General features: G+C 39.3%; 2 protein-coding genes across 3 annotated transcripts in view; one reads left to right on the forward strand and one right to left on the reverse strand.

Annotated features, from left to right (window-relative positions):
* The first annotated feature begins 976 nt into the window (after positions 1 to 976).
* Positions 977 to 2,346, forward strand: LOC117388440 (small EDRK-rich factor 2-like). The gene is made up of 3 exons (XM_033985990.2): positions 977 to 1,118; positions 1,723 to 1,831; positions 1,967 to 2,346. Exons 1-3 carry the CDS (start codon positions 1,112 to 1,114, stop codon positions 2,034 to 2,036), a joined length of 186 nt encoding a protein of 61 aa, XP_033841881.1. The 5' UTR covers positions 977 to 1,111; the 3' UTR covers positions 2,037 to 2,346.
* Positions 2,347 to 4,529: 2,183 nt separating this feature from the next.
* Positions 4,530 to 16,140, reverse strand: part of sema4ba (sema domain, immunoglobulin domain (Ig), transmembrane domain (TM) and short cytoplasmic domain, (semaphorin) 4Ba) — a 42,904-nt gene continuing 31,293 nt past the window's right edge. The window contains exons 6-15 of one of the 2 annotated variants that reach the window (XM_033983459.2): positions 15,682 to 15,793; positions 15,237 to 15,353; positions 14,500 to 14,657; positions 11,682 to 11,863; positions 11,164 to 11,314; positions 10,873 to 11,083; positions 10,679 to 10,794; positions 9,824 to 9,981; positions 9,259 to 9,350; positions 4,530 to 9,060 (exon numbers count right to left, since the gene is read on the reverse strand). In XM_033983459.2, coding sequence (XP_033839350.1) covers positions 8,294 to 9,060; positions 9,259 to 9,350; positions 9,824 to 9,981; positions 10,679 to 10,794; positions 10,873 to 11,083; positions 11,164 to 11,314; positions 11,682 to 11,863; positions 14,500 to 14,657; positions 15,237 to 15,353; positions 15,682 to 15,793 — 2,064 coding nt within the window. In that variant the 3' untranslated portion in view covers positions 4,530 to 8,293. The remainder of the gene's footprint in view (positions 9,061 to 9,258; positions 9,351 to 9,823; positions 9,982 to 10,678; positions 10,795 to 10,872; positions 11,084 to 11,163; positions 11,315 to 11,681; positions 11,864 to 14,499; positions 14,658 to 15,236; positions 15,354 to 15,681; positions 15,794 to 16,140) is intronic. The other variant, XM_055230546.1, reaches the window with a different exon arrangement.

Below are 16,140 nucleotides of genomic sequence, written 5' to 3' on the forward strand. Positions count from 1 at the left end.
TTTTATAAATCACTACAGGGGTTAACTACCTTTACACTTGGTTAAAACAGCAACTCAAACATGGCAGGGGGCTCCATTGTGGGGTCTAAATTAGGATCTAAATGAACTTGTTAAGTGTGCACCCACATTGAAGACCTTTAGCACCCTTAGCTCCGCCAACCAAAAATGTCTGGCACCGCCCCTGTTCACCAGCTTCTGGCTTTGGCCTCATTAAACTGGTGGAACTTGGCTGAACCTTTGCTACCCCATATTTGTTGGACCATTATATGTAACATTGTTTAATTTTGCTGTTCAAGAAGGGATACTGAATTGAAGCTTAAAACTAATGGTTTTTTTTTTTAAAACTTTTTCTCACTTCAATGACAACTTGTTTGTAGCCTTGTTCAAAAAGCTGATGATGTTTTGGTTAAATATTTGCCCACATGGGATTAGGGCTATGGTTAAAACTTCATGTCTCGAGTATTGACTAAAGTCCAAGACAGACATGACTCACGGTTCTTTCTTTTTTAATCAGTGAGCCAGACAGCCCATAAACCAAACCCAACACTCCAAACATAACACTCAAGGCGAATCATATGAACAAGCAATTTAATAACCATGACTTTTATTAAACCTACACTGCCACCTGCTGGTGAAAAAGGGGAATGGTCTCTAAAAACTAAAACAAAATGAAATAATGGTTTACTTACTTTTAAACGTAAGCTTAAAGGCTCATTCACACTAAGCAAATTATCTCCAGGTCAGGCTAATTTTGGAGAAACTTACTTAATATTTGTAACAGTACATTAAGAGAACAAAAATAAATAAAATAAAATCAAGTTAAAATAAAACTCTTTAAACAAGGCACTTTTGAAATGTTTGATGTGTTAATGTTGCCTATTATTTGTGCACATTTTAGGATAAATGAACAAATATTCTACATGCATCCTTTCTATGCGCACTGAGCCTGTGAAAACTTCTCGTTCTCGTCAAATCTCGCGTTGTTTCCCCTTTGGCCACAGTCTGAGCGAAACGCCACCACAGCAGCGGTGACTGAAGAGACACGACGGGAGTAAGCGGCCCTTTGGCTGATCTCTGTGGATTTAAGGCGAAAGAAGCACCAATAACTAAAATGACCAGTGGGTATCGACATATATTTGGACTGTAAGGCTTTTGTGTACTCTGAATGACAGTCTTTTGATCGTGGCCTTGTTAGCACTGCGTCGTCTTTTCTTTGAAGCAACCAAAACAAAGTAACGCGATAAACTGATTTCTTTAAAGACTGCAGAGGGTTGTTTCAGTCATTTTTACACGATATGTTAAATAATTACGGCTATGTGGACGTGATAAATATGTTACACTATGTTCGACGAATATTTGTCAACAAAGCTAATGCTAACGCTAATGCTAGGTGTCTCCTTCAGCCTCGGCCTACAGTGAATCTCTGAGTGAGGTGGAAATGTGTATTATTAGACTTACCTTAAGGCAGTATCGGTGCAGAAATAATGATGTTTGCTTATAATATAGCATTTATCAACCTATCAGACGCACAACGCGAGTAAAATGTGTTAATGCTTTTTGATGTCGCCTGTTCTGTGTGTGCAAGAAGTGGCTCAGCAGCGCCCCCTTGCCACGTTGGCCTGTGTTAAACTTTGACTTGTTTATGCTACACCTGGGAGATGTTTGGGCAATTGCAATATGTAGCTCCATTGGATAACTGGTTTGCTTTTTTCTCTTTTACAGGGGGAAACCAACGTGAGCTTGCACGCCAGAAGCACGCCAAGAAGCAGAATGAACAAGGCAAAGGGAAGAGGAACGAGGATGGGCTGTCTGCTGCAGCTCGGAAGCAGAGGTAAGCAGTTACAGGATGCATTTTACAATCGGATTATGTTTTTGTCATCAAAAATAATACCCTGTGCAATCAGTGTTGTTGTTGGTTTTTTTTTAATGTCTCCTAACTGTCTTCTTTTCCCGTCTTCTCTGGTAGGGATGCTGAAATAATGCAGCAGAAACAGAAAAAAGCAGATGAACAGCCGAAAGGAAGCACAAAGAAGTAGCTGTGTTTCCCGAGCATCAAACTTGTCTAAATATTTATCAGAATGGATACGTGATCTCAGTTTCAAGAATCCAGGAGCGTTCTCTCTTCCCCCTGGCTAATGACATTGCATTTTGGATTAGTTATTTTACTCGCTAAAATTGTCTGTTAGCAGTTGTCCAAAGCTGATGCTGCATGCACAGGGGCGTCGTTGGCATCAACTACATGAGAGAAATGAAACTTGTTGTTGCAAAATGTATATGTAACGTGTGTATTTTTGTATAAAAGCCCCCCTGTCGGTTTCAAATAAAGTGTATCTTTTTAGTTCATACTTTATTGCCTCTTTAGTTTGCGATTGTCGTCAAATTATGATGTGTATATCAGGAAAAGGAAGGCTAAAAGTGCAATTGATGTCATAATCATTTAATAACTTGCAGCTGATTGGTTTTATAGTTGAGTTTGGATTATCAAATATTCTCTCCCAGTCCTACCTTTGACTGCCATTCCAACTCCCTCCCTTTCTGAACTCCTGTTTAATATTAATTTACCCAACTAACTGTGTAGTTAGAAAATAAATGCTTACAATTATTCACAGATGTAGGACTATTTTAATATCACTCACCCAACAGGCTCAGAGCACGCCTTGGAATTGCTCAAGTGTACCGCTAGGTGGCGATCTTTACCACAACATTTTTCAAAGTAAATTTTTTAAATGGTCAGAAATAAGACTGACTCATGAAAAATGGTAAATATCTATGCACACAGGGCTGGCACTTTATACTGCTTTGACTTGTATTGGTGGGTAGGCAATATCGCAAACCAAGTGGTGGCTACATTTCATTAGAATAATTACATTATCATATGTTATTGTGAAATTGAAAGAACACAGGCCTATGACATGGAATAACATAACAGTAATGTTTGTATTGTGATACATATACAGATAGAGAAGGCCAAATCATCCGTATTAAATTTATGAGCGGTATTGGGCTATAATTTAAAGTGTGTCTCACAGTGGCTCATAACTACATCTAGTGTTTTCTAGAGGAACATGGCCTCATATATATTATCAAATAGATCCATGAATGTGCATTCACTAATGAACTAAGTCCTGCTTAAAGACAGTGACCAAACACAGAGTTCAGTAATCCACAGGCCACTTTCTCAAGTGTAGAAGGAATAAATAGTCTATATTTCCTGTTGCAGGGGCTGTAGATTGTGTTATATATGCTACAGGGCAAATGCAAATTATACCCAACACTGTAATTGTTTTTGAGGGCTTGGTTATGCTGCAGTGATTCGCTAATAATGAATCGCAAATCAGCTTGTTGCCTCTTGATGAAGCAGATGCACCACTGAAGCTAAAAGTAAATAAGATTTGGCAAGTTGATAAAACATAAGATTTCTGTTTTTCCAGAAGTCTATTTTCTGTTTCTATTGCAAGGATAAGTCTATAGTAAACTGAAATCTGAGACACAGTAAAATTATAGGCTTACAGCCATGTTCAATATAGGAGAGTCAAAGTTAATGTTTTATATCCTGATAAAACATTTATTTGTGAACTATTGTATGCAGAAGTTATTTTTATTGTAGTGTAGCCTACATTCTTGCATACCTTTGCCATCTGGTGTTGACAAAAAGAAAAAAGCATCTCAAGGCCACTGTATGCAGAGTGTTTAAGGTCTTCTGAAACCTAAACAATGTAGGCTACGCAAAAAAGAGAAGCTACAAAGAATTTACTACTTCAGATTACTTAAACGTTTTTTCTCTGTGTTTGAAAGTAGCATTCTGCTCAGTGAGTTAAATATTATAACACTATAGATTATTTGCTAAAAAACAGCACTACTCCTCCTTGTCAAAGGTATCTGGTACAGACCTATGTGTTAAATCACAGTCTAGAAGATGAATGGTCAGTTGAATCAATGTCTTTCCTCTGGGTTTCACAATTATTTCCTTCAAATTGTATAGATTTCACAACCACCACATGTTACACACTGCATTGCACATTATGTTCCTCTATTCAGAAAATGAAGAACAGAGAAATTACTTTGAATTCTGTGCACAATATTTGGTATGATTTAACCAAGTGTTTTAATTGTAAACATATCAGTATTAAAATGGGCATACAGTAGACTGAAGGGGCAATGCTATTTTTATTTACTGTTTTATTGTCTATCCTGTGGAAAAGTTTCAAGTCTAGACAAGCAATGATAGAGGCCCATGTGGTCCACAATGATGAAGAAAACAGAAGAATATCTCAAATAATTGGGTTAAACATGTTTCCAGATGTCCCTTTTCCACTGAGATCAGATTTTGTAAGCACCCAGTGTGATTTATAAAACAGACAAAAGTACATCATTTAAGTATTACTTGCAGAAACAAAAACTGCTGAATTATAAGGTTCGTTGAAAGTCTGATCTTAGTACTTAAATGTGTTCAGGTCTCTGCAAAGTGATGTTGACAAAGAAAATGCTCCTGCTCAATAGAGACATCAAACAACAGCAGAAAAGACATTGGTTTATGTATTTCATAATTCATTTATTTTAAAAAATTAAAATAAAGTGCTTTTTATGTACATTATAATAAAAACAACAGTCACAACCTCAATGATACAAAAAATACAGTTCACAATGTTATTTGTACACAAATTAAAGAAAAATCATGCAGGCAAGACCACATTTGTCTAGTTTCAGTCGACAATAAGCTTATGGTGTTTTCTGAGGCAAAGCGGTTGGTTCAGGGGTTGTACTTATCTGACTGTAATGTACTGTACAACTCAAATATGGGACTGATTTTTATTTTTTGGTCTGAATTTTTGTAATTAAATTAAAGTGATACATGACGTCAGAGCATGATTTGCCTACTTGAACCACTGTAGGAAGATGAAGCGCTGCTGTACAATCACTGGCCATTGTATTAGGTAAACCCAGTTCATTTCAGAAATAGCCCAGGTTAGACAAAAAAGGGTTTTTTGTACATTACTCCAATTCTGATAGTCAACAATTGGTCTAATGTGATCTATATGAATTTTAAAGACTAGTTCCAAAAAGAGAAAAAACAATTCTACAACGCTGGGTAATTAGTGTCCAAAGTCAAAGGACAATGTTTGAGATTAATAAGACAATATTGTGACTCAAATAGTGATGTGAGGAGCAGTCCAACCCAGCACAAACGAGGTGTTCCTAATTACGTGGCCAGTGTGTGCATACCGTAGTCGATTACATTCACGTTTAGAGCTTTACTGAGGAGCCACTCAACATAAAGCATCATGTAATATTATTGTTTGCTTTCTTAAATAATAAAAGCATGTCATTAATAAATAACACTATCTATTATATAACAATATTTACCTTTTGGTATTTTTTCACTATTAAGGTCCAAAGGTAGTATATACGTCTGCTTTTGAATGCACCATCAGTTGTTGCTAATACTGAAGCCTCACAGGTTTATGCCCTATGTTGTTCAAAAGCAGAAAAAGAAGAGGCAGCTCCTGGTCTGCACAGTTATGGGTGAGGCTGTACATCTGTTGACCCGTCTTGTGTTATGTTTTGGGCTTATAGGTTTGGCCCCCGGAGGCCTACAATCACTGTGTATGTGTATGTTGGAGAGGTCTATGCAGTAGAAAAGGTGGACATGTGGCGCACACCTTAAGGCAGAACAATTGTTTTTCTAAAGGTGGTTGGACTTTTTCAAGGTCATTACTAAAGCAGGACATGGAGTCGTATTTATGTTTCATATGTAAATAATAACAGATTAGATTAATTTGCGACCCAGGTTGGATTAAGGCTGGTTTCCCGTTCAAATTGGGACTAAACCAAGACTAAACCTGAAACTAAGCCTGGACAAAAGAAAGACTAAACCTGAAACTAGACCTGGACAAAACCCAGCTCACATCAAGACTTAAATGGGCTCAATTTAGAACCAAATAATGGGAAGAGTGAGAGTACTTAGAATATTGTATAATACACTATGTATGCTTGAAATATGCAAATATAACCTAGGGTAGTCTTTGTGCTGGTCCCAATTAAGTACTGAAGCGTGAGGCATTTGATATATACATCTAGAGACCAAATGAATATGCTAATCATTTGGAAATTATTTAAATTAAAAGAAATGTGTTCCTAACTAATCACTGGACATAGATTTTCTCATTGGTTTTCAAATTGGGACCAATTACTGCATTAATATTAAGTTCTGCTTTAAGATGCTGTGTCCAACGCATAACTGTAGTGTGTTTGAAGATGTGCAGAGCTGTGCAAGAGGGAAAATGCAAGTTGAAGTAGGCAATAAAGCACTATGGAAGAAATTAATAAAAATGTATCAGCAGTGTTCACTCTAGTTTCAAAAGTATCTCTACAACACATCTTGCACAAGGTCCCTTAAAACACACAATAATAACCACATTGTATTTACACAACAAAAAGGTAGAAAATCACACTGAGAATGCTGTGCAATTACTTGGTCATCTTGTAGCAGTTACATAGCATGTCGTCATCTGCGCGGTGTTTTAATGGCAACTTTCTGTACAGCATACTATATAGATACTGTTTTATGGTAGGTACAGCGAATTGTGCCATTACGTCTCTGTAGGCATCTAAATATAGTTTGAATTATGTTTACAATACTGACTTGTTTTATGTCTTTGGAAATATCTGCTAGGTATTAGGTCTAGGGTGCAGTGTTTATGCGAATGACCGCACTGGTCCCTGTACAATTTTGATTTGAAGGAATTATTTGCGTAGCAGCCAGACACGCTTGTTCTCTCAGTAGTTGCTTGAATTTCATTTTGCTGAAATGTGCAAACGCGGACACCCTGATAACTTGTGCTTTCACATTAGGCTGATGTGTTGACTTGAGCACAGTGAATGCCATCTACAGAAGTGTAACCTGGGGGATTATATTGAGCCTAATATACAGCTCTGTGCATCTACATGATTAACAGTGCATCTGCAGTCTGGATAAGAGACCACAAAATATTATTCAATTGTTAACACAGCGGCAGTTGAAATACATCTTTTCTATCACCTTTTCATTGAGCTTTCAAGCATTAAACAGCAAACAGATGACACGTTGTTAGTGCTTGTTGAGCTCTAAAGTACCCATAATTCACTAACACTAAAAAGTCAAAGATTTGTCATCTAACAACCATATGACATGGTCATATAGTATTTTCTTTTGGCCCTTATTCCATTTCAGTATGTCCATCAGAGTCTGTTATTGTGTTAAAAGCTAACAGTCTAGAGAAGTCCCCATGCACTTCACATTTGCTTATTATTAGTGCTGTGATTAGTCAGTGAAACTTAAGACTTAAGTTTCCATTGCTATGTGCTCTTCAACACTGAGTAATGCTAACAAAAAGCATGACGTGGTTGTGGTTGGTACTGGACGGATGGCACTATTGCATTTAGGTAAGACAATCAAGAGTATTTTTGGCACTTGGCACGGGATGATTTCAGTGCTGTCCTGATGATACAGATGAGTCCACTTTATCCTTGGCGCTGTCACGGATGTAAAAAGCCTTCTTATTCCGGTCTTACTTTAAGTCACAGTAGTGTCTATCTCACTCAGTCATCCTGGTCGACTGTTCCATGTGAAATAGACAGACTTCAAAACAGCCACTTGCACTGAGGAGATACATGTCCATAAAGTGGCCCTAAGGTTAAATTAGTTCTGGACCAGCAGACACGTAGCAGTTGGTTACATTTTTTCTCTCATTGAAATGTCGTTTCTCTCCATGCTTTTTATTTAATAACGTGTGCATCCAAAAGTCTTTAATGTGATGGAATAGATGATCTTCTTTTTCTCCTAACCCTGAACTTTGTCACTTCTACATATAGCTTCTTGTATGCAGACAGATGCTCTACTGATAATGTGCAGTGGTATATTTTTGAAATAAAAATTCAAATCAAGAGATCTAGAGATCATTGATGTTGAATAATTTAATGACATTAGAAGATACTATGATGTGTTTCGTTCATCTCTCTCTTCATTTGTACATTCACCAGTGGCCATGACATGAGGGCAATGGCGTCTTGTGGCCCGGGCTCAAACTGTGCTGCATCTTTTTTTTCTCAGTCCCAGAGTAACCCGGACCATCCGCTGGCTTTGGAGTGGAAATGGTTAAATGAAATGACCTCCGCGATTATCACAGAATGACGATGGCTAAAATAAAACATATGCTGTGATGTAGGAGGCTGTCAGCTTTTCCTCTCCCTGCTCGTTTGGCCTGTATCCCCCGCAAAGACACAAGGCTGGCGTTTTTACATAAACTGTGCTCTTTCATACAATAGAGTCTTTTATCTCTGAGCCTAGCCTTACTCTGGGTCGTGGGCAGGTTGGGGAGTATTCAACATGGCTTTCTTTTGCGTTGAGTGGCCTTCTGTCAGACGCCTCCGAGAAGCTCTTGCTGTTGTCCGGCGAAGACTCGTGTGTGGGCGTGCTGCAGATATAGTTGTCGTTCAATGTCTGGTAGCCCTTATGATCAGACGTGGATACAGGAATAGTGTTGCCATTCAGAGGGAGGCTTTCAGTGGGCTTTCCAACTATCCTGGGCTTCTTTTGCTGCATGTTGGGGCATTCTCCTTGCTTTAACATCGACTTCATATGGTCTCTGTTTCTGTAAATGACAAACAACGAGAAGACTACCAAGGAAAAAGCCAGCAGGGCGCAGACAACTATGAGTTCATTCCAGTAGGTTTTAGTGTGCACTTGCTCAGAGCGCGATTGACCAGGGAGGATGATTGTTTCTTCCTGCTCCTGAGGTGTTCTTGAGTGTCCAAACAGCGTAGTGCTCTCCTGACGTGGCTCGGCTCTCACGCAGTAATTGGCCAACAGCTGACGGAAGCCCTCCTCCTCAGACCAGCATTCATACGTCTCTATCTTGTCTACTTGAGCCACTACCACTAGGTTTCCTTCTGGGGTTGCATACAAGGACTGGCTGGCGCTGTCACTGTAATGCCACTTCCTACGTGCCAAATTGGAGCGCAGCTTACACGGCAGGACTCGAAATGTGTTGGCTGGGATTGTGACAAACTGGCAGCGACCACCTAAAGAAGAAAGATTTTCACAAATAAGGATTAGTATACAGTATAATAAAGGATTGTATTTTCATTTGAGTTTTGCACAATTGCTGTCTACCTCTTCCTGGCTACATGTTTTCCAACAGTATGTGTCAATTTGTGCTGACAACTCACTGAGCTGATGCGCTGTAATTAAAGATCTGAGTGTACAAATAACACACTCACGAGAAGCTGCTGGTCTGGCAGATCTGGCGCTGGGGAATGTCCTGTTACAAATGGCTGAAGTATCGGCCTCTTCCACATCTTGCTGCCAATGGCTGAGGCAAAACACAGCAAACAAAACAAATGTGTTAGTGGGCCTAATAAGAGACATGTTAACAGTCAAAGTCTTTCATTTAGCATGAGTATACCTTTGTCTTTGTGACTAAGGCAGTAATGTTCTGCCAGAAACTACATGTTCAAACACATGACTGTCATGTAAAGAGGACTTAAAGGTACACTGCGTAAAATTTCTGCTTGGTTGGAGATGTTATTGCTTTGTCTTGAGCATTAAGATCTTTAGAAAGGCGACCCTGCTCAAGAATAAAACATTTTTTCGAAGTCATTTTTTGAGCAATAAGTACATCTGTAATGAAATATATGCTAAATACACACATTTATTGCCATAATGTCCTTAAAATATTAAATATACAATTTTTCACATTTGTACATGTCAGAGTCATGGCAATAATTAATAAAGTCTTAATCTCTGTTAGTGTAGTATTTTAGTTATTTTCTAATACTTTCTTACCTATCTGGTGGCGCCATCCTGACATCCAAACACATCCTCCCTGTCCAGGCACAGTAGGGGTCTCTGGACAGGACACACTCTCCACAGCTCACATAGTTGGAGCAGTTGGCCACAGCAACCTCCACCAATCCAGAGTGGGATGAAACAAACAAAAGGCCCTTCACAGAGAGCAAAGCAAGACACAAAACAGGATCAAACCAGCTCTCCATACTACAATAATTACTGAAAATAAACACAAAACTTCAAGCTATACTAAGGTCTAATTTTAGCCAGCTGCTCTTCCATTTGAAACCACCAATGTAATTTGATTATGGGGACATATGGCAACCATATTGATGATGTCAGTGGCTGTCACATGGCAAGCACAGGCTCTCTCTAAAAGCACAAACATTCACAAATACATTTACCTGCAGGCATGATGGAACTAAAATAAAGTTGTATGTCTATATTTAACACATCTTGTCCAGCAGTATAAAAGACAATCTTCACGGACACTGTCTTAGACTTTCATATCCCTATTTGGAGCTAAGAATACACACAGAGAGAGCTTGGTCTTCATTAGAGTTACATAATCTTAGATAAGATTTGGTTTGGATGCATGGCAGAGGCAGAGACTATTATGTAACAAGAAGAGAAAGGTAATGAAATTTAGATTTGGGTAAAATGCCAGTGTGGTTCATAAAACCTATTTCAGACACAAACTGTAAGTTATTGTTAAAAAGCCAGAGGGTAAATAGTAAATAGTGACTTTATACCCTTCCTTTTTAATTTCATGCATTTCATATTTTCTTGCATTATTGATCATTATGTATTTCAAGGATTCAGTTTGCAAATTGTGATGATAACATGGTTTACCCTTTGTGGATCAAGTTCAATATGCTGCACAGGCTGAGGCTCAGGAAACAGGACCATCTCTTCAATAATGTGCATCTTATCATTGGCGTTTATGGCTTTATGGAGCTTCCCGTCGTCTGGTTACCACAGGGAAACATTTTAGTGAACACAACTGATGGTATCAAAGTTTGTGAATCATTGAAAAAAAAGTGTACCTGTTCCAATAAAGAGGACATCATAAGCCCTCTCAATGCCCTGGATCTTGTGCACTGCAATCTGTGTGTAGCGAACATTGCGTTTCAGCAGGAGAGGAGAACTGCGGATCACGCTGTCCATAAGGAAATGATCCTTGACAAAGTTAAGTACTTTGTCCGGCATGTGTAGGGACGACTGGATGCCCATTTGCCTGGCATGGTTGGTTACACACTGAGTAGAAGCAAATTACAGTTGAAAAATTAAATTGTGTTTACAAAGTATTGTAAAACTGCACTAAAAATGATACCTACCGCCCCAGGACGAGGTTCGGGCACAGGATGGTTGTAGGTGTACCACTGCTGTGTCTCTCTGTTGACTTCACGGTACCGCCCGCTGAATGCTCTTTCCACTTGGGCCATTGTAAAAGCGCACACTGCTGAACTGCCCGATGCTCCTTTGTACCTAAGCAGAGTAAAATCAGGTCAGTGTTTTGTTCTGTACATTCAATCTTTTTACAAAGAACCATCATCTCATGTTACCACTTTTACAAACCTTGCAGGAGTTCTATTAATAAAATACACAAAACCTTATCAAGTAGATGGATTAACAAGGTTACCAGAGCCCAAGTGAGTTTATGTTTATTACAGCTGACCTACATCCACACAAGCAAAAAGCACAGATAATAAAACAAACTTAACCACTGTCTCGATTCAGTTCAAGTTGGGTCACATGTGCACTTTGTATTTTAACATAGATCATAACAGCATCTTTAAATCCTGGACCCCACTATACATTCAGGTTTAGTGCATCTATGCATGTGTCCTCTTACCACTGAGAGGTGAAGACGCCATAAAAGACTGTGCTCTCCCAGCTGTCCCCTGTGGGCTTGAGGACAAACATGTCTTGGATGATGTTAAAGGGAAATCCATCGTCAGGGAGAGAACACAGGAGCTGCGCCTTTAGAAAGGTGGTCCACTTCTTCTGCAGCACACGCTCTCCGCCTTTATCACCCTGCAAACAAAATACACATAGACAAATAAGCGTAATGCATTTACAAAAGAGAAAAGCCCATGAAATAAAATGTAATACCCCTTTCTGTAATTATGTTCCTGATGGTTGGAAGGCAGAATCAATAGGACTGTCAAAAAATCTGCTATCAAAGTCTTATTTTCAAACTGGTATTTGAAACTTATCCACTTATCAATAGTGTTCATGTGTATTCATTTGTTTGCAGTTTTTTCACTCAGCAAGGTGAAGCAAGGTTGACTGTGTACAAGACTCTCATCCTAAAATCTAACATAGTGACTCTTTCTTTTGTGTTTACTACAATAATTAATAAAATGTTTTTACTTAAACATAATTACATAGTCCTTTGAAGGAAATCAGCTGGGTACCCCCTCTTTAGGTAGTCAGATTTGTATTGTTATATATATTTTTCAAATGTATTTTACACCAGTAATGACAAGCTTTTTGCATAAGAGACCTGAATCACAAGTTCTCAAAACATTCAGCAGTACAGAAGAAAGAGAAACAAGACCAAAACAAGTTGTCTCGCCCAATCTCTGGACAATACTCATACTTCTTATCCAAAAACCAAGAGCTGCTCCTCCACACATCGCGGCTGGAGGAGGGATTCATAGTGTAGATAATAAAATGCAAACGAGTGTTTCCTCCCCTGAGTGTTGTTCACAAACCATCATCTGGCACCTTCTCATGGGAGGGACTGAGGCAGGGTCTAGGAGCCAATTACCAGCCCGTGGTAGTAGTGGCCTGTGTCCACATAATGAGGAGCGCACATTCCTGCTCCCTCAGCTGTCCACTGCTATTGTTGCCCTGCTCCACTGCACAGCTTGTACTCTCAAACACAGCAGAGACCACTCCCCAAATAACTGCCCAGTGAAAATATCCCACAAGCTGTTACCGTGTCAGCCTAATATTTGACCTTAAGGGATTGAATGCACATTGGCTATGGCTGTGTATGTTATGAGAAAAATAGGCTAATTAGGTATACAGAAATGGTGCCATTCATTGTTACTACACACTACAGTTCCATCAGAGTCCACACCTGAACAAACAAAAGAAAAGGGGGAGTAGCTGGAAAGGAGGGGGAGAGATGGGCCTGGGTAAAGACAACATCGCAGAAGCTGAATCACAAAACAGTAGTTATAGTGTCATAAAAGACAACAAGACGTAGATTTATTATCTTTCACATGAAAATACAGCCCAGGTTAAGAAAATCTCCTTCCAGATGAAATAACACATTCAAACTGTCACAAATATTAAAAAATTAAAGCACATTTTAACATATTTGGCATGTGTCAGGGAGGGAAAAGGGAGTAAGTGCTGGGCCCACAGTTTGGGAGGGGCCCTCATACCTCTGCCCTGTTACCTAATCTCACTGTATACAGGGTGTGCTCAGAAAGGATGAATAATATCTTGAGTGTGTAAATGGGATGTGAAAAATATGAAAAACAGAAATAAATTGATTTGCAAAAATAAAAATGTAGCTAGCTAAAAATGCAAAACATTTTAAAGTGATTTCATGCACCCTTTTAGCTACCCTTTCGCCACTCCCTACTCACACTCTTAACATAGAGGCACAAGTAGCCCGTTTGTAAATGTGTAGGCTCTTTATTCAGTTAATTATGCACTGGTGTAGGGACAACACCACCTGCAGCACTTGTCCCTAGAGCTGCTACTAAAAGACCTCTGTCAGTTAAAGGCACCATGCCACATAGCTGGGAAATAAAGGATCTCTATGGAGGAGCAAAGGCCATTCTTCTGTTCCTATTGCACAGTTCATCTGCAGCAAGTTGCGATCCTCTCTCTGTCAATGACTTCCCATATATAGCAGCCCAGGAGGTGCTTTGGTGGCTGGAAGAGGTGTCACAGCGCACAGAGCCAAAGACGTGCAGGACTAAATCATTAAGCTGTCACTTAAGATTACATGCTGTCCCACCGATTACTCACATTACTGCCTCTGTGAACAAGACGCATCAGTCAGGGAAGGATGCTGCATGCGCGTGAATCAGGCCGTCATAGGCTTTTAATTGATCTAATGACAGGTGAAATAAGATAAGACTCCTGAGGTGATTATTCGGGGTGATCGACCAAACTAAACTAAAGTTGGAGAGGAAGAAATGGTTAAATTATTCAGGAGAGCTCTGCGGGGTGCATGCTCGGCCAGTAACAAAAACAGACCATACAGTATAGTGAAGGAAAAGCATTTCATATTGCTGAGATACACCCCTGAATACTAATAATGCCTGCAAAGCTCAAAGCGCTGGAGAAGGGCTAAGAGCAGGAGGGATGGATGAGTGCAACTGACATTGTGAGGCAGATCGGAGAAGAGGGGAGAGGACATTGCAGAGGGATACAACTCAGGAAGGGGAGGAGTAAGGAGGAAAAGCAAATGGAAAAGTCTGTTGAAAACATGTTTGTATAGACACAGAAGTGACAATGCCAGAGGATCTATACGAGCATGACGTACAGAAAAATACTGCTGAACATGCTTAGACAAGGGAGCGTCCTGCCTCTCCTGGAGCTTATTGTATCAGGATTAAGGAGTGGAAACTTAAGCCTTGTTCTGTCTGTAACTTTTGCTGGGCCTTCTTGCGTAATGACCTCAAACCAACCCCAGGTCTTACTTTACACACGCGAGCGATCCTCGACACAATGGTGTTGTCGAAGAAGTCAAATTCTTTCCCCGCCTCGCTGAAGAAAAAGTATATCTTGTCATCGTCTCCAACTGGGTTCCCTATTGGTTGGCTCTCCTCAATATATGCCGAGCCCACAAAGACTGGATCTGTCAAAACAATAAAACAAACAAACTTACACCTCATAAAAAAAAGGCCAGACAAAAGCTTTCACATACATTTGAACATATGTCAGAAGGCTGGTACAAAAACTTCACAAAATTTGACAATCACAATATTGTGGAAAATTAAATTGATTTTAGAAGCATTTAGACACATCTAATTGAGGTTAAAAGTATGCACATTGTAAATACATAAATAAATAAATGTACATCGCAAATATACAAAACTAGGATTTCCTTAACGTTGATATACTATGCTTTTAAAACTTTTCTGAGATGCAATCTTAAATTGAACACAGATGCATCATGGGTGCAGCACAAACTACCTACAGATCAAAAGACAAGAGGCCTCCTAATTGTGCACAAAATCTGTCTCACTGTGGAAACCCAGTGGCTGTGGTTGTTTTGATGTGCATGTGCTTCCAGTGATAGGACAAAATCTCCACTATCTGAGTGAGCCGAGCGTCGCTAATGATCACTACACATTTGGGCTTATCAGCTTCGTTGGCTACATAATGGAAGATGTGAACAGAGCTGCAGTCATCTGATGGAGTCCAGGCACTTTACCTTGTAGCCATTTTAAAGAGTTTTCTGTCTTTAATGCTGCCGTCTGGCCCAAACTCTTATAAATGACTGGTTCGTTCCCCTGGAAGTTACTGACAGTGCCGGTGTACAGTTCTCCATCTGCAAATAAGAACATTGAAAACTCATTTTCCTTATGAAAAACAATGAACACTGCTCCCTGTAAAAGCTTATCTTGAGTGAAGGATTAGACAAACCATTTCTCCCACTCAATTATTGACTAATTGCTTGTTAAGGCAGTGGAACACAAACAGCGTACAGCTATTTATCAAAAGGACATTGCAGATAAACAACATCAGCAGGCACATGATGACTCATTAAACAATCAAAGACACACAAACATCAAAGATCTACAGACAGTAGAGCCTATTTTCCAGAGGATCCATCAGCACTGTGAAAGATGATGTATTCTTAATGTAAACTGACTTACCAACAATAATGGCAGTGGATTTGTACTCTGGATTAAATGGGCATCGACTGCGCCCATCCTCTGTCACTACCTCCCCAACGTCATCTCGCTCCAATGTGAACGACGTTGTGTTCTAGAAACAGACAAAATCCAATTAAAGGAACTACTATGTGAGTAAGCAAACAGCGGTAGTCTATGTTTAAACACACAGAAAGTGGGATTCAATGGTAAAGCTGTGGGACTGTGAACTTTATTTACATTTCATAAAAATTATGTTTATAAATTGCATAATAAAAATATACTTTCATTTTTACCCGTTTTAATACCACTCCAAGTCCACCATGCGCTATTTATCCTCTGGGTCTAGTCCCACCCAGGCCTTGTATTGTTGAGTGACATATGTAATAATATACACTGATTACTAATCAGAGGTAATAAGAGTCCTCACAAAACAAGTATTTTACAGAATTTATGTAAATA

This window comes from Periophthalmus magnuspinnatus, chromosome 3 (assembly GCF_009829125.3).
Source record: "Periophthalmus magnuspinnatus isolate fPerMag1 chromosome 3, fPerMag1.2.pri, whole genome shotgun sequence".
Classification (NCBI taxonomy): Eukaryota; Metazoa; Chordata; class Actinopteri; order Gobiiformes; family Gobiidae; genus Periophthalmus; species Periophthalmus magnuspinnatus.